The sequence below is a fragment of the Ammospiza caudacuta genome, chromosome 6 (assembly GCF_027887145.1).
Source record: "Ammospiza caudacuta isolate bAmmCau1 chromosome 6, bAmmCau1.pri, whole genome shotgun sequence".
Lineage (NCBI taxonomy): Eukaryota > Metazoa > Chordata > Aves > Passeriformes > Passerellidae > Ammospiza > Ammospiza caudacuta.
The window spans coordinates 30,378,631-30,396,285 of NC_080598.1; the positions used below are offsets into that span (position 1 = coordinate 30,378,631).

The window sequence follows — 17,655 nt, forward strand, 5'->3', positions numbered from 1 at the left end:
TGGGGAGGTTTCTCTGCATTTAAATGCTTGACCATCTAATAAAATACTGTTCTATTGTCTTCTGTTCTCTTACCACTATTTGGTGTCACTGTGTATCTGTATCAGGGTTGTGGTGTATCTGTACCAGGATTCTGCTGTGCTTTTTTATTCTCTTTTGAAGCTGCCATGAAGGTTGGACCAGATGAAGTTCTTGTAAAATATAACTTCATAATCACATTAGCTAGAGCTGCTACCTAATGGTTCCTGTGTCCAGTCCATTCCATTCCCTGTGTTCTTCCTCTCACTTTCCCCTTCTGCTAATTGTTGAGACATCCTCCAGCTGTTCTATCCAGATTTTAAGCTGTTTTTCAAGCAACCTGAGATTTTAAATTAAATTAACAATGCAATTTCTTTTTCTAATAGCACGAAGATGCTGTTCCAAAGGATGAAGCAGAGGGCTTTGCCCGAAAACCAAAGCAGCGGCCAAGACCCGAGCCCCTGTTCATACCACCTAAAGCTGGCACCTTTATTGCACCGCCTGTTTATTCCAACATTACTCCATATCAGAGCCACTTGCGGTCACCTGTCCGTCTGGCAGACCATCCTTCAGATAGGAACTTTGAGCTACCTCCTTACACTCCTCCACCAATCCTTAGTCCAGTGAGAGAAGGATCTGGGCTGTATTTTAACGCTATCCTCTCTTCAAGCGGTCATTCGGTTGCGCCTCCAGTGACACCCAAAAGTGGTCACAGAACTCTGCTTCGATCAAGTAAGTTGCATTTTAACTTTCCTTTCTTGCGTAATTTATGATTGGGAACTGTGGAGCATTGGGAGGAACATCACGCCCTTAGGAGGTGTGTTTGTGTGAAAATGGAGCTTCTTCCTGATTGTTAGAGAAGCCAGAATACAGGAAATGCAGTGTTGCTCCGTCTAGGCATGGGTGTTAAGATGGGTTCACAAGCAACCTGCAACACCCCCTGCTGACGTTCTTAGGAATGAAAAGTCAGTTCCTCTCCCAGGTCAGTATCTTGAGCTGAGGCGAGGAAGGCTCTGGTCATCTGAAACTCCTTTATTTAGCCTGGGGGTACGTTTTTTCAGAGATGGACAGCTCTGATTAGATTTGCAAGCTGTGTGAAAAGTAAATCTCAGATGTGAAGCTGAGCAGTTCTTCCTTCTTGTTGCAGATAGTTCAGAAGTTACCCCTCCGATTCTTACCGTAGTGGGGGAAGCCACCCCGGTCAGCATTGAACCGTAAGTAGGCAGCAGATTCAGAGTCTCATAGTAAAAGTGCTTCCTTGCTTCCTCCTAAACCTTCAAGCTGCTCCCTGTGTGACCAATGTATCTCTTAGAAGCATTAAAACTATTCCTGTTGGTGGTTCTAAATATAAGTTGTCTTGATTAAAAATTACACTATATGATAAATAGTGTTTGGTTGGGTAAATGTAATTCTGGTGACATTAACTGCTTTCTATTGATGCTCACCTGTCTCTTGGCTGAATTACTGTTAGTTACCTAAAGGGGAATCTGTCCTGTGTTGTTTTATACGAGCTCTTCTTTGTATGCTGCCTGCTTGTTTTAGGGTGGGAAGATGATGCTCCTTTAGAGGAAGGACAGAATGTCCTTGGAAAACTGGGGTTAGCTCTCCCAGGGACCGGTCTGGTTGCAGGTGTGTTGTAGCTGCGGCACAGCTGCGAACACTCCGCTCTCTCCTGGGCAAGCTCAGCCTGAAAACGCTACGGCCAGTGGCATATGGGCTGTGTGCCCTGAGCTAATCAGCCTCGTTGGTCTTTAGCTGGCTGTGTGCTGGGAAAGAGCAATAGGGAACACAGTCTGGAGATGTTGAAGCTGGAATTGTGAGCTTAGGCTTGGTGTCAGTCCTGCTAAACCTGAGCAGAGCTGCAAATATCTCTGCACAGCCTTTGCCAGTGCTCTGGGCGTGTTATCAATTCAAGCTCAGTACTGCAGAACTACAGCAAGGTAGTGTAGTTCCAGTTCATTACTATACCTAATTAATTAACTCCTGCAAAATCTAATCATGGAGATGCATGGCTTGAAAGCCATGGCTTGAAAGCACCCATGTGGCATAAAAACACCCACATGGCTCCGCATCTGACTGTGCAGTCAGGAATCTCTGCTCAAACTCTGCAGCATATCCCATAACATTTGAGATATTTGACTCAAAATTTCCCCAGGTAAATACAACGCTTCTTTTGCTTTCATCCAAAATGGTTTGTATTTTAAAAATGGATTGGTACATTTGCTGACAATTTTTTTCCTTGCCCTTTTCCCATTCTGCCTTCTTGTTTGAAGGTCAGGGTTTCTGCACTTGTCACAGCAGCCTGTCCTGAGCAAATGTTGCAATTGTGAATGAACGTAGACTTTTCTTGTAACCTTTGCAAGCCTCCTCTAGACCGAGCCCATTCATTGAAATAAGCACATTTATTGTTGTATAAATTTATTTTGAAAGTTGCCTAATTAATCTTTCTCCTGTTGGTTCATTTAACATTAATCCAGGGGAACTTCTTGAACAGATATTTTTTGTGTCCCTCTCAGGTCTCAACCTTTGACCTCTCTGTGGTGCAGTTGTCTTGTGTCTGTTGGCTTAAATTGCTGAAGTTATTGACATAAAGTTGGTTGTGATTTTAGTTGTATGTGAAAATTTTCATATTTGCAAATTAATCTTGCTGTTAATTTCAAACCATGGTATCTTAGTAGTGCAAGTTTGTTTCCTTTTGCCAAAAGGGAGTTATGTACAGATTTGTCTAACTGTCTTCTTAAGTCTTGTTGAGCAGATGCTTATGGAGGTAAATTGCTTTTAACTTTTAATGACAACAAATTATTAACCTGGTGTCATTTCATATTTGGCAGCACTGTTGTGGTCAGTTATGTAGACGTGTCTTCCTTAAAGAAAATGTGGCAGGAAGCACTTTTTTTAGAAGAAAAAAATGTTTAATTGGCTTTGTAGTCTTGTCAGAAGTTCACTCTAACTTGTGATTACCCAATATAGTAGTCTTAATTGCTTGCCAAGCCTTCTGTTAGTGCTTCTTAAAAGGTTATTTAATTGCAGTGATTTGAAATAGGAAATGTGATAATGAAGCTTAATTCTTTGTGAAATGGTACAATAGGCAGCTGTTGTCACAGATCCTTGTGTCCTGCTGGTTTTGTAGGTCACTGCTGAAGTAGGCAGCCTTAAATATACCTGTGGTGCATCACTGAACTGCCTTCCCAATTCACAGCCTCAGTTCTGGATGTTGCCACACTCAGCTCCCATGGCATCCCAGGAGCACCACTGGTACTTTCAGGAAAGAGCTCTTTATGTATTGAAGTCTAGACTTCATCAGTAGAGGAACAGAGGAATAATAAAACTTGAATGGATCTCTGGAGATCATCTGGTCCAAGCCCTTGCTCAGAGCAGACCAAATTTAGGTTACCCATGTCAACTCTTGCAGTAGAATTCTGGTTTTATTTGGGCGTTGCAGGTACAAGATGAAATTTTTATTTTTTTCTAGCCCAGAGATGTCATATTCCAAGTTCAGTTTCAAAATGAAAAGCAACTTTCAAGAAGGCCCACATTCTTTCCCTCCAGATCTTCCAGTTGTCTCTTTCTTTCTCAGAAGTGAGGTCAGAGGAGTCTGTGTCCTGAGACACAGCCTCTCCCAAATTTCCCAGTGCAGTTTTGACTGCAAAAATGCCTTTTTATCTGTTTCCACATGGCAGCAAAGTGTCAGTTTGAGCAGTCATCCCTTCAAGGGCAGATTATAATCCATAAGCCTTTCCTCCTCTGTGAAACTGCATGCCATAACAGTAAGCAAGACTAATCACAATGAGTAGAAGACTTCACATGAACATTAATCTGCGCTCCATCTCAGTGTGCTCTGAAAGGAGAGCTACTGCTGAGTGGGTGATGAAGTTGGAACAAGTGTATAGGGTAATTAATTCTGCATTGCTTTGTTTACACATGAACTGTTCCCCTTAAGGACATCTGGATCTGCTACAGATGAAAAAAAAGTTTGCAAAATATCTTTTTATGTGTGCTAGAAGTCAGTAATTTTTTTGAACGTGGGTTTTTCCAACACATGACATCTTATGATGCAAGTGTTTTATGACAATACCAAAATGAGGAATTGGGTGGAAAAGGGAATTAAGGTATTTGCTTCTTCTCCTTCCATACCCATTTCCTCCTGTTTGATAACAGACTCTCTTAGGACTTCAAAACACCATATTGAAACACTTGCTGGTATCTCTGGATTTTTGTACTGGTTATGTGTTGTTTCAAGGCTTCCTCACTCCTTTTCCAAACTGCTTTTCATAATAGATGTGTGTGTGTCATTTCAGAGGACGAGAAAAGTCCGGAGGTTGGCATTTCTCAGAAGTTTTTGTTATTATTCCTTATTGCACTATATTATGCTCTTTCTTTGGTAATTGTGCTAGGTGTGGGGTATCAAGCCAAGAATTGAGAATTATAGCAAGCCTTGCCCTGGATGCAGGGAGTTTTACTTTTTTGTAGTGAAGCAGCTCCAGAATTTTATAATCTTCTGGGCACTGCCTGATCTGCTCTCTCCAAAAAAAGAGCTGCTTTCTCTATACTTTACTATGTCAAGAGCTACCAGTGTGGTTGGCTGACATCTGAATGAGGAACACTTTTGCATTAAGTACACAGTAGAACAGTCTTTCATTGGGGGTTCTTACCCACCTCTGTGCACAAAATCACACTTGCTAATACAGAGTAGAATCTCTGTGGATGGTCACTTGACTTAAAGCAAATGTAGTGCTCTGTGGGTTGCACGTAGTGAAAAATCTGTCTGCTAATTCAGATGTAAAAGTATGAGATTGCTGCTGGAAGGAAAAGGTTTGGGTTTGGTACAAAATGAGCAATACAGGTTTCGTATTTTTTTGTTTTATATTTTTGGTTTCAGTTGTTAGAAGGAGTACCTGGAATACACCAGGTTGTGTTAAAGTGATAAAGGACCAAATTTTGATCCTGGTTTGAATGTGAAGTTGGACCAGATGGCAGTGTTTAGGTTGGAAAGGACATCTGGTTCAGTTGTTGGCTGACAAAATGTTAATACTAAAACAGGCTTACCTGTCTTATGCCTGAGGAGCAAGCTTGCCATAAGAGGACCCTATATGAGAGCCTCTCCAAAAGTGATGATTATTGGAAGCCAATCACTGTTCTTTGAGCAACTATTAGGGGATGCTAATTTAAATACAGTTTCAACCTATGCTGATAAAAAAAAAAATGGAAGAGAAAAAAATGGAAACTGGTAATAGATGTAAAACCTCTCAACTTCTAAGTTACTTATGTAACCTACAACACTGTTGGTGTTATATGCAAGAGCCTGCATTTGTATATGCATTTGTTTCTTCGTTTGGTTCTTCATTAGTGTTTCTAGCAGAGATGGAGACTTCCTGGGTATTGTAAAGATGGCCTGACTGTAACATTTTTCCTTCTCTGCAGGCGAATAAATGTAGGAACTCGCTTTCAAGCAGAAATCCCATCACTCCAAGACAGATCTCTGGCAGAAGCTGATGAACATAAAGCAGAACTGGTGTGGCAGCCATGGGATGACTTGGAAACCAACAAAGTCACCCAAGAGAATGGTAAGAAGGTGGAAGGCTGTTAAAGAGGGCAGAGTTGTTGCAGTGGTTGTAGGGATAACCACGTATCTACTGTAGGCATAATTAAAAATCTTTTAGAGCTACCATTCAAGTGACATGTTTGAGTGGTCTTGAAAACAGTTTTAGGAGCAAAACTTGTTTATCAGATTGCATGTATGGGGCAAGGGGAAGCTGGTAGGATTGGTTCTTTTAATAGTGAAAAAACTGTGACTGTTGCTTCTGTCAGGCCAAGAGCGGCCTTTTGCTCAGTGAAGCTTCCTTGGTTTTGTTAACATTGAAAACCACACACACTCAACTCCTGTATTTTTGAGAGATGTTCTAGATGTAATAGTATTTAAAAAAAATCAAGTTGTAGACTGAAGTCAGGATGAGGAAGCAGGAGTTGTGGTGGCTAGTAGCAGACCTGGGGAGCTGACTGCTTCTGTTACACATGGGTTGTGTTCTGTATAAATCCTGAAGGGAAGAGGAAGTGGGCAAGCTTGGAAGAAATATTTTTGAATAAGAGAGAAAAAAGAGTTTTGTGAAATGGAAATTCACAATATAAGGGTGGATTCAAGAAATGTGTGAGGTGAAGGGAGGTGGGAAGAGCGGGGAAGAGATTTGCAAGAAATTCCATGTGTAAATAGTGCTGCATGACCTTGTAGCCTAATGAGTGCTGGGGTCCAAATTTGACTCAGATAAATTTGCAAGGACATGTAGCTTCCCTGAGTTTTACTTTCTGTTATGTCTATTTCTCCTTCAAAAGAGGTAATTAATCATGCCAATGCAGTAGGAAACTTCATTTTAATCTTCTTTTCTGATTTTTTTGGGTACCCCTGTGGAAACAGTGGAAAACCTGCTAGCTGCTGCCTGTTCAAGCATTTTTCCTGGGGGTGGAACCAACCAGGAGCTCGCATTGCATTTCTTACATGAAGAAAAAGGAAGCATTCTGGTGAGTCTGCCCCACTGTTCACCTCAGTTGTGGTCAAAGATGTTAAGGCAGGTCAGGTAACCTCTCATTCCTGAGAGGAGAGCCTTGAAAATTCCTTTCAGTGCATCTGGTTCCCATTGTTCGGTGTCCCTTGTACGTCCCTGATGTGGGTTCTGACCAATGTACAGTGCCGTGTGCACTTACTTTTGTATTTCCAACTTGGACATGTTTGGCTTCTTAACAAACACACTGACAGTCTATCAGGGCAAGTGAGCCAAGACTTCTAAATTAATCTTGGATGTTGTCTTCCTGGAAAGGTTACTGTGTAGAAGGGAAAAATAAGAGGCTGGGGCTGAAAGCTGAGTCAGAGGGCAGTGTCTTGGTTGATCCATTTGACTTCTCTGTCTGTGTCTGCAGAACAACTGTCCTGCTAATTTTATACCAGTATTGTAAGAAATTATACACTTTCATTATTGCCCTTTGATACCTCTGGGAGGTAATATCAAAGAGCAGAGCAAACAGCAAAGCTTTATCGTCTTTTTATAGTTCTATGACTGATTTAGACTGGCATAAATCTGCCCTGTATTCAGGAGTATCCCACACTTTTGCCTGGCTGCTTGTTTCCCATCCTGTGACACTGACACTTGTGAGACTGCATGGACTTGCATCAGAGAAGAAATCAAACAGAAAGTAGTTTTTGTGTGTGTGTGTGTTAGGTTTCTGGCAGCCCATTGTTGTGAATGCTGCTGTTGGCATTAGAGAGGAGCAGGACTGCCTCTGACAGCAGGAACTCATTGTTCAGGTGGTTTAAACTGCCAGTGGAAGCACAATTCTGTTGTCTCCTTCCTACAGAATTTGAAAGCTTTCTGGTTTAAATGAAAACTAAAAAGCAGCTTGAGAGGTGGGAGTTTTGTGTGTGTCATCTTTCAGTCACGTGACTGCTGATTTATTTTAAAATAATGCTCAGTCAAGTGAGATCAAATTACAATTACTTGGATATGTAAAACAGGTGTCATTTAGGGCAGCATGTTTGGATATGTATGTAATAGGCCTTTGGTTAATGAGAGGAAACTGATGCAAGGTCTCTATGTATGGAATTAGCTCTCTCCCAGTACCCTGGTGGTTGTGTCAATTCACAGATGTGAAGAGGTGCCAAGAATGTACCACTTGCCTCTTGTACCCAAGAGTAGATGGGCAGTCAAGAATGTGATTTTTAAAGTTGTCCCAAGTGGTAAATTGTGCTCTGTTTCTTTTCTGTTAGCTTGCCACAGAAAAGAGGGGATTGACAATTGCCTGATCTTTGTTTTTAATACCCCAAACATTAAAGTAATTCTTCTACTTGTGTTTATCCAAGGGAGCTCTGACCAAACTGCTGTTGAAGAATCCAGTGAGACCACCTACCCACCCTTTGGCAGATTATCACTACACAGGTTTGTCAACCAGAACAACTCTGTGCTACCTGCTTATATCCTTGTCTGATTTTTTGGGGTACTCTGTAACATTACAAGAAGATTAATAGAGCAGTCCTCTCTTGTAACTCAAATGATGGCTTGCCAGAATTTTTGCTTATGCAAATTAAGACACTTTAAATGTAAGAAACACTGTATCCTTCCGAACATGTGCATGTGTATTGGGATAGGTATGAGTTCTCATTTTCTTTATGGGGAAAAGGGAAGGTAATCCCTTGCACTAAGACAAAGAGAATGTAGAAGGATAGCCAGTATGTACAAGAAAGGCTGTGGTAACCTTAGAATCATAGCCTCTCTGGCATGAGTTTCCAGGGTGGAGTTAAGCAGGGGTTTTATGGGGAGTAGTTTTCAAGCTTGCTGAAGAAGCCTCAGCCAGCTATGAATACCTGTTAGTGTTTAGTCAAAATTTAAATGCCATAAGCTAGCTTTGTTGTCATGCACCTAATTAGAAAATAGTCAGCTGTCTGACACTGATTTCAGTGATCTGGAGAGACCCAAGTCACCTGAAAGATCTGATATAAAGTGGTAGAGAGATGTCTTAATAGCTGGTACCACAAAGCATAGAAAATACATTTTTGTTACTATGCATTGCTACTGTAGTTGTTGGCAAAGATTAGTTGAAGAATATCTATAAGGAAGGAGGGGATTCGAGAATGTTATTGTTAGAGGCAAGGAATGTTTGAGGAATACTGGAGATGTAGCAAATCTTCAAGTACAGATTGCTGCTGAAAGAGAAGATCCTGTTCTTCTGCCCCACCATCACCCTACTATAAAATCTTATGACTGGGTCACCATGAAGTGTGTCACTTCACCTTGCTTGGGCAACATCTTAGTTCATCTAATTGAGTGGTTTTTGCAAGCTGAGCTGAGTTAACCTGTGGTGATGAGCACTTGATCTAGCACAAAGGAAGTGTTGGGAGGAGAGCTGGGGTGGAGCAGTAAGGGAGGAGTTAACAGCAGTCTGCAGTTTTGCTGTAGTAGGCTCAAGGAGAGACTGCACCCTCATGTGTGTACTGGTCTTATTTAAGGCAAACATGAAGAAGAGGTATGAAGAAGAGTAAACATTTGAAATTATATGGGTTTTCATTATAACTTACTTTTACCTACAGGATCAGACAAGTGGAAGGTTGCCGAAAAAAAGCTATTCAACAAAGGCATTGCAATCTACAAAAAAGACTTTTTCTTGGTCCAAAAGCTTGTAAGTTACTTTTGTTTGTTTTTATGATACATTTTTACATGTTTGTTGAACATTTTATACAGGAAGTTCAATCTTGATTTTTCTGAAACCTCAGTTTTAGGTCTAGCATTGGGTCCCACACTCAAAAGATTTCAGAGAAATGTCAGCCTCCAGCACAGCATGAAATCTCACCAGAAAGCTAAGCAATCATGTTTGTTTTGCTTAACCCTGGCATTTAAACTGCATTACTTCCATAAGTCAATGCTACAGCTATCTCCTCTGCAGAGCACATTTATAGAGCATTGGCAGTGTTTAGCTTAAATGGCTTGCTGATAAAACTAAAAAGAAACACATCTTTGCCACTGATGGAGAGGACCAAAGAAGGATATGAGAATGATGCATCCTTTAGATCTCTCCAGTGTTGTAACAATGATAGGAGAAATGATCACTCCCATGTTTTGATGAGGTATGACTTGTCAGCAAGGGGGGAATCACTGAAGGAGAGTGCAAAACCAGGAACTGCAAGCGTATTTACTGAATAAAATCCCCAAAGACATTTAAATTGCAAAAGCTCAGAAGTTGAAAATATATTCCAAACATTTCAGAGAAATCACTGATGCAGAATATGTAGATGGTCACAAGTCCATGCTGATAATTGTCCACCACCATATGCCTACAAAATGCACATGGCCAAAACGGGAAGGGGCTGCAAACCTTCACTTCCATTTTTGGATTGGTATTCTGGTCTGGTCTTCTCTGAAGTGCTGCTGCAAAATAAAGCTCCTCCATAAAACTGAGAAGCTGCTGTCAAGCCTGATAGCTCAACTGGAACATTTCAGAGGCTAAGAGGTGCATTAAGCTTACAAAGTTCCAGGTTCTGTCACCTTTACATTAACCAGTTTTTCTTTGGAAAGTTTGTCCTCTAGTTCTCAGTGAATAACAGTGGCAGTAGGGGATATGCTGGGGGATGAGGCAGACAGGTGAATATGACACAGAAAAAGAGGCTTGAACAGCAGCTGTGGTGGAATGGAAACTACTAAGGAAAGAAAATACAAAGTATATTTATTGCACCCCTAGTAATTATTTATAAATCTTTTTAAAATCATGTAATCCACTGGAGTTTTATGTTTTTTAAACAACAGATAAAAACCAAAACAGTGGCTCAATGTGTAGAATTCTACTACACATACAAGAAACAGGTGAAAATTGGTCGGAATGGGACCTTAATCTTTGGGGATATTGATGGTGCTAATGAGAGATCAATGAAAGATGAAGCTGAAGTTGACATCAAGGTAAGTAATTTCCTACATTTCTCTCACCTCTTTTGGGCTGTGGTTTGGAGTCTTGTGTATTGTCTCATTTACTGGTCAAATCAAAAGCACAAACAATCTGGCTTCTCCACAGGAGTCCAGACTCACAAATCTGTGTCCTGTGTCACATAATGTCATTTACCTACAGGAATCAAAATTAACAGTTCCTTTGTCTTCTGGTGAAGAGTTCCCATAGGTTTGCACGTGTTCTTCCTCTCAGAAGGGACATCTTCAGTGAGGAACAGGGGCATGTGGAGGAGGAGGAGGAAGAGGAGGAAGAAGAGGAGGCAGAGGAAGGGTTGGATAACAGAAGGAGGAGCGCCGATGCTCTGAAAGATGAACAGACACTACAAGATGGTGTAATAGTAAGTGCTGCATTGTGCATGTTGTGCTTTCTATGCCACCTTCACTTTGCAAATGGTTTAGAAAACATGTGGGCAGTTCCAGATGTTTCCATCTCTAACTTTTCTGGAGCAAGAGTTTGGGCTGAGGTAGGATCAGAGTGTTACTATCAATCAGACTGTGAGCTGTGATGAGAGAACTGGGATGTGTAAGGCAGAAAAATGCAATGAATTCTTTGTGGCTGGTGGACACAGTGGACACAGAGGGCCGTGATGAGAACTGTCCTTAAAATAGCCTGAAGATTTTGCCATTAAATAAAACCTTTGTCTGGAATGAGTGAAGCACAGGAGCTCAGCCACTGTCTTCCTTCTGATGGTGGGTTTAAGTGTCACTTTGACTCAATTCTTTTCCTCTTTGCAAAGGCCAGCAACAGCAATATGAGGAGTCACGAGGCAACTGTCATGGGCAGAATTGGGAGGAAGCCAAGGGAGACAACAGTGAAGCCTCGAAAGCCTATTACTGCTCCAGTGCAGAGGAAGAAGAGGAAACAGAAGATAAAACCAGATGCTACCAGTAAAACACAAAACACAGAAAACACATTTCCATGTAAAAAATGTGGCAGGTAAGACCAACTCTGCTTCCAGCAATAGTCACAGAATCGCAGTAGGGCATCTCCTGTGGAAGCTTTTTCCCAAATGAACTTTCTGACTTTCTATATAGGCCATAGACATTGGCAATATCTCTAATTAATTACTGCCCCACTAATACTTGCAAATTAAGGCTTGTTTTTGTTCAAATGGCATGAGATACCACCTGTATTTCAGCTGTGTACAGTAGTTGGTGTTAAGCTGCACTTTCAGGCAGCTGCTGTGTTGGCCCTCTGTAATGCTTACATTTTTGTAACAACAAGTTTCTATGTATTTGCTAGATCACATGTAAAGAACACGGTGTAAACTTAAGAACAGTGGTCTAGAAACACGAGACTACCATCATTATTGCAGCAGTTTATTAGGTTTAGTAGGTACATAGTTCATCTGGTTACATTTGCAGCTGTCTTTGGTAGATGTCAAATATATTTGTATTTCCTCACAGAGTTTTAGTATTTTTTGTATGTCTGTTGCCACCAGAATCAAACTGTCAAGAAAGTTCAGTTCCCTACATAAGTTGCTTACTCTTAAAATAACAGGACAAGCAGACAAGGCTTCTTAATGATGTCTGAACTACACTTGTGGCGCTTCGTGCAAAATCCAAATAGTTAGTGGTGGAGGGTGAAGAAAAGATGACAGAAATGTAGAGTCAGAAGGAAAAAGCTGAAGTATTTCAAACTCTCTGGACAAGGCTCAGGAGTGGCATTGGGCCATCATTTGCCTCACTGCTTACGGTATTGTTGCAGCACAGGGGTATGCCTGAAAACCAGGGCTATGTTAAGCAGCACGTGCATAACTCAGATACCAGCACTGCCCCTCTGAATTCACAGCTGAATGAGAAATGGCCACAGTAAGAAATAAAGCTCAGGATGCCCTGCTAGCATTGCACCTTGCTCTCCATGTCCTGAATGGTGTTTGCTGTAGGTGCTCTATCGCAGTGCCTGTGGGAGTTCCGGAGCTGAAGCTCATGAACTTGAGCCAGAGCAGCAGAAGCTCTTCCAGAGAAATGTTGAAGGAGGCCATAGGAGAGGCCAATGCTAATGTCCCTGTGTGCTTTCCTCAGGGTGTTCTACAAGGTGAAGAGCCGCAGTGCTCACATGAAGAGCCACGCAGAGCAGGAGAAGAAGGCGGCGGCGCTGAAGCAGCAGGAGAAGGAGGCGGCGGCGGCGGCGGCCCACAGCCAGGCCCAGCAGGATGAGAGCAGTGACAGTGGGAGCAGCAGCATTGGCAGCAGCAGCGCCAGCTCGGATGAAGATGGAGAAATATAGCAGGAGACCAGAAGTGGAGGGAGTAGCAAGGCTGGACCCAACCTCCCTCTCGCTGGTCTCATTTGTTTTTTGCTTGCACTTTTCTTACCTGAACCATCTGGTTTTGGTTTCAGTGCTGCCATTTCCTCATACCACATGTTCCACTTCACCTTGCCAGTACTGACCAAGCCAGAATGGTGGATAACAAGATTTGTTTCAACTTGGATTTTTTTTTAAGACTGATAAGATTCCTATTTATAATGATACCCGAGGTACATAATAGAATAATGTCACCTGCAGTGGAAGTAAGTTCTCTCAGGTCAGTCAGACCTTTCTTTTTGTTCTTGTCAGGAATTGTTGTAGTAGGACTCTTGGATATAAAGGTTTCCAGACTGGAGCAAGAAAATGAAGCTCTACTTTGAGCTAAGTGTATCCAGTTACTATGACACTGGTGATTTCCAGTTTTTTCCTTTCTAGCAAGTTCTTCTTCTTTTATTCTTTCCTGCCTTTCTTTCTGAGCAGTTATTCAGGCAGACAACAAGTTTTGTGGAAAGGTGGTGTGCACTTTTGACCTCTGTTTCATAAAAATGAAAAGTAGGATGAGCAAGACACTCTTCTTCCTTTTGAGAGGAAGTTTTATTTTTCAAACGGAAGCCTGAGGTCAGTTATCTTATGGCATTAAGAACATAGCAATGGATATGAAAATATCCTGTGTGATAAGAGTAACCACAGGCCTTGCAGGTTGTCTCATCTTGGAAAACAAAATAGTCAGCCTTTGATTAACTTAAAGGAGTCTGGGCTTCACAAGTGCAATTTAAAATGAAAATTGCTGGGTTTGAATTTACATAAATGGGAGCAAGTTTGTTTAGTGAAAATGAACCCAGATCTTCTTGTGTGCACCTCAAAAATGGGAGGAATGGAGTCTCACCTCCAGTAGTCATCCCTCTGTGAATGCTTTTACCTCTCAATATCCTCTTCTCTGTTGTAGCAGCCCTCATTTACTCCTTGAAATTGCCATCATCAAGCTTTTATGGCAGGGCCCTAGTTTCCCAGGCAGCTGCTGTCAGACAGTATATACATGAGAAGCTTGTCACCCACTTGCACACCAGTGGCAGGGCAGTGCTGCCTGCTGGGTTGTCCTGCTATGAGCTGTTCTCTTTGCTGAAAGGCTGACTCTTCTTCAGAACTGACACAAGCTAGTAGCCCAAAAAGTCTAGCCACCAAAAGCTGCTGGTGAAAGAGAGTTAAGAAGAAGTGGGCCAGGTGACAAATGTTAAATTCGCACAGGATTGTTCTGTATATCTTTATAGCCCACATTTATCAATATTTTGTAAGGATGCAGAGAATCACTTGTGCTTCATGGCCAGCTGGTGCCATCCTATAGCCTGGCTGCCCAGCTTCCTCCCTCCCTCCAGTGCTTAGGAGCAGCAGTGATCCCCAGCTTCTCGGGTGCTGGCACTGCGTCAGACCAGACTGTAGGAGCTGATTGCTCCTGCCTTCCCCAGCAGGGATCCAAGAGATGTTGTTGTATGTGAACTACTGAGTGTGCCTGACTGGCAGATTTTTTTTATTTAAATCTTGACCCTTCCAGCTGCTAGATAAATTCCTGGTTAACTATAGAAAGAGGCTGTAACTCCAGCTTGTTGTCTGTCAGTCATCTTTCCCTGTAGTTTTATGCAACCATGATGGCTTCACTCTTTTGTTTGGGAGGCATTGTATTGTACAACTTTGCTTTGACATATCTATGTCTTTGCATAGAATCCTTTTTCTGAATAGCAGAAACGGTTACTGTTCTTACAAAATCAAGAGGAACATCATTAAGGATTGCACTCTTTGTAAAGTTGACACTTTCACCTGTAAGTGTTCAATTTTCTGTCAAGATTGTATTTTTCATTCCTATCAAAACTGGGGTTCCTTTCAGCACTTAGATGACTGTTCCATGTTCCTACATTGAATGGATCTTGTTGACTAAGTAAGAAACACATGGCACATTGTGAACTGTTAAAATCATTAAAAAATTGTGAAGAACTAAAAGCTGCTTCTTTAAAAAGAAGCTTAAGCAAATCAGTCTTCCTCTTTAAGATTTCAGTGTTGATTTACATTTTTTTTCTTTTATAAATTGGGGGAAATGCTTGTCTGCCATTATCTTAGGGCCCTTGGAGAGAACGGAAGCTTTAGCACACTGTGTCAGGAGGAAGAGTAGGTGAACCAACTGCAAGCATTATTACAGTCTTCCAAAGGCCAGATCGTTCACTGATTATCCCTACTTTAGGAAACTGATATAATTTTTCCTCTTGTCAAGGACAAGGTGTTGAGGTGCTGGTTAGAACAAATCAGAGTTTTTTCTTTACTTGCATAAAAATGTTGTGTAAATTATGTACTGATTTCAGTACTGCTTGTTTCTGTCCCACCCTGCTGCAGTTTAAGAAGAATGGAACAGGAAAACTGGACACAGTCTGTTACTGGAAGAAAATCACAGAAGGGCTTTTTTGAGGATAACCTCTATAACAGCTGTGGGTTAGCAGGGCTGACCACAATCAGGTATATGTGCTAAGTGGCCTCAAGTTGGAACGTTTCTGAGCATACTCCCAAATTGCCAGTAGGCCCCAGAAGACTTCTTTTCTGGCATGGTAGTAAGTAAAACAGTTCCTCGAAGTGTCATCTTAAAAGACAAACAAGCAAACCAAGCCTTCTATTCACTGGCTTACAGAAGGAGTTTGGAATTGATCCTGCATTTGAATTAGAGCTTGCCTACTAGCAAAAGTTGGCAGAGAATTGTTTTTTAAAAAAAGAAGAAAACCAAAACCCAAACAACTAACACCCAATTTTTGTGGACAAAGCATTTAAATGGAATTTTTCTAATCTGGAATGAGTTATGCTCCTACTTTTTGTGAGGGAAAAATAACTAGAGTGGCTCTCTACTGCAGCACAGTTAATTTAAGTTTGTTATTCCAGTCAAGATTTAAAAAAAACCCATCCCAAACAAACAAAATGCTTCTCAATGTTCTGTTGATACGTCTGTTTTAAAACTCCATGCTCATTATTTCCCATTGTTTAAGGGCCTATTGATCAATCCCCATTTAGTGTAAGGGTTTGCTGCTAATTTACAAAAAAAGGCAGAAGAAAGTCATTAATTTGAACAAGGATTCTCTTCACTTTGAAGAACAAATGGGAACAAATATTTATAGAATGCAATTCTGTAAATGTGTACTAATAGATTTGCCTTTTACAGTGCAGGATCAGGCTTCAGGTGGTCATATACCCCACAGTCAGATGGCTGTATTTCAGATCATTACCTGCTTGAGCCTTGATGCCAGCCCTGGGCATCGTGGAGGTGCAGTGACAGGTCACGCTTGCCCTGATCACATACTTCTGCCTGTGCTTCTGCCTGCCCTTTACAGATAGATTCAGTCTTTCAGGTCTGTGATCTGCATGGGATAGCATCTGAGTTTTGTAAGACTATGTGTGTATGTAATTACTAGATAGATGCATGCACTTGTGATGCAAATCTTATATAGCTGCAGGTGTTTTGCAGTCTAGCTGCGAGAACCACTCTGCATTTTAATTTACTTGATGTTTGTTCTTTTACTGATACAGGTAATGGAATCAGAGAGAACTTGGCTCTGTAAGTTGAAGGCCTACAGAATTTTACTCAGCTGTGCAGGACCATGGCATTTTGCTGGCTAGAAAGAGGTAGGGATGTAGCTCCTTAAAGGCAGGTCAAAGATAGAAATTCAAAAGCTTAAAGGTAATTAATCTGTTAAACCCATTGTAGATAAAGTCCAATTTAACTAAAAATACTCTGATTTATCACACTGAGGCTTTTAGTCATTTTTATCACTGCAACAAGCTTGGATTAAAATCAACACTTTTCAGAAAAAGTCTTTCTTAAATCACAAATGTGAGCTTTCTCACTCTCTGCAGTTACACTCTTGTTAATTCTCTTTCAAGCAGTGGACTAGAAGGTTCCTGCAGATACATACTGTATTTTAAAGAAATGGGAGTAGGAAGGACTATAACCATAGGAGTCTTGCTTTCATACAGTGGCACATTTAGTCCAATGCTTACCAGAAACCTTATTCTAATACACATTTTCCCACACAAACTTTCTCCCTGCTTTATCTTCTGATGTATGTCTGGAAGTTTATAAAGCTTTAAAGAGACAGAGAAGTGAGTCTACAAATCATGTTTGATTTCTGGGGGGGCTTGAGTTTCTATGTAAATTCGTCACTTGGGTTCAGCTGCTTTCCCTCCTCTCCTGTGTCATATGTTAGGAAGACACAAACTTTAAATCCCAAGCTGTCTAATGATCTTTCTTTCCAAGACTAAGATTCTACTGACAGCTGAGCCTGAAAAAACCCTTAACTTCTCCAGATTAGAAGACAACATATATTTTTATAGAAATATAATTGTGTATTTTAAAAAAGTTTTCCTGCAGCTTATCCACCTGCATTTTTTCCCTTGTAGCTCAGATTTGATAAAAACTTTTTTGTGTTCATTCTTTTTATGTTCTGTTTTTAAATTTGTAGTCAAAGCTTTGGTGTACTGTACAGGAGCAGTCAGCCTTTGTAATTACTGTATAAATGCTTTATAATAAAGTATATTACTTTTATTTTAACAAATAAGCAGACACTTCCTTTTGTGTGTCTGCTGCCTAGGGCACCTTTTAAAAGACTGTTACATGTTTAAAATGTACATATATAAATATATTTACCTGTTGCTGTACAGTTGTGATAGACTGGACTGAATTTATTTTTTGTGTGCTTTTTTATAAAATATTAATACACTAAAGGAAATCTTTGCAGATGTGATTGTAATGTACTATGTAACTTATTTACTTAATATCCTCTATATATCTAAAAAAACCTTTTATTAAATGAGGTTAAAAAAACAGTTTCTTAGCTGAGTTTCTCGATGGTGTGAAGGAGTGGCTGGGGGCTTGTGCAGGCTGTGAT

At 40.9% G+C, this 17,655-nt stretch overlaps 1 protein-coding gene across 1 annotated transcript in view; it reads left to right on the top strand.

Moving 5' to 3' along the window:
• The window catches only part of MIDEAS (mitotic deacetylase associated SANT domain protein), a 53,817-nt gene extending 36,274 nt beyond the window's left edge, over positions 1–17,543 (top strand). The window contains exons 4-13 of the mRNA XM_058806994.1: positions 403–748; positions 1,164–1,230; positions 5,438–5,580; positions 6,426–6,529; positions 7,863–7,938; positions 9,087–9,175; positions 10,297–10,446; positions 10,650–10,829; positions 11,229–11,428; positions 12,517–17,543. Coding sequence (XP_058662977.1) covers positions 403–748; positions 1,164–1,230; positions 5,438–5,580; positions 6,426–6,529; positions 7,863–7,938; positions 9,087–9,175; positions 10,297–10,446; positions 10,650–10,829; positions 11,229–11,428; positions 12,517–12,721 — 1,560 coding nt within the window. The 3' untranslated portion in view covers positions 12,722–17,543. The remainder of the gene's footprint in view (positions 1–402; positions 749–1,163; positions 1,231–5,437; positions 5,581–6,425; positions 6,530–7,862; positions 7,939–9,086; positions 9,176–10,296; positions 10,447–10,649; positions 10,830–11,228; positions 11,429–12,516) is intronic.
• Positions 17,544–17,655: the final 112 nt, after the last annotated feature.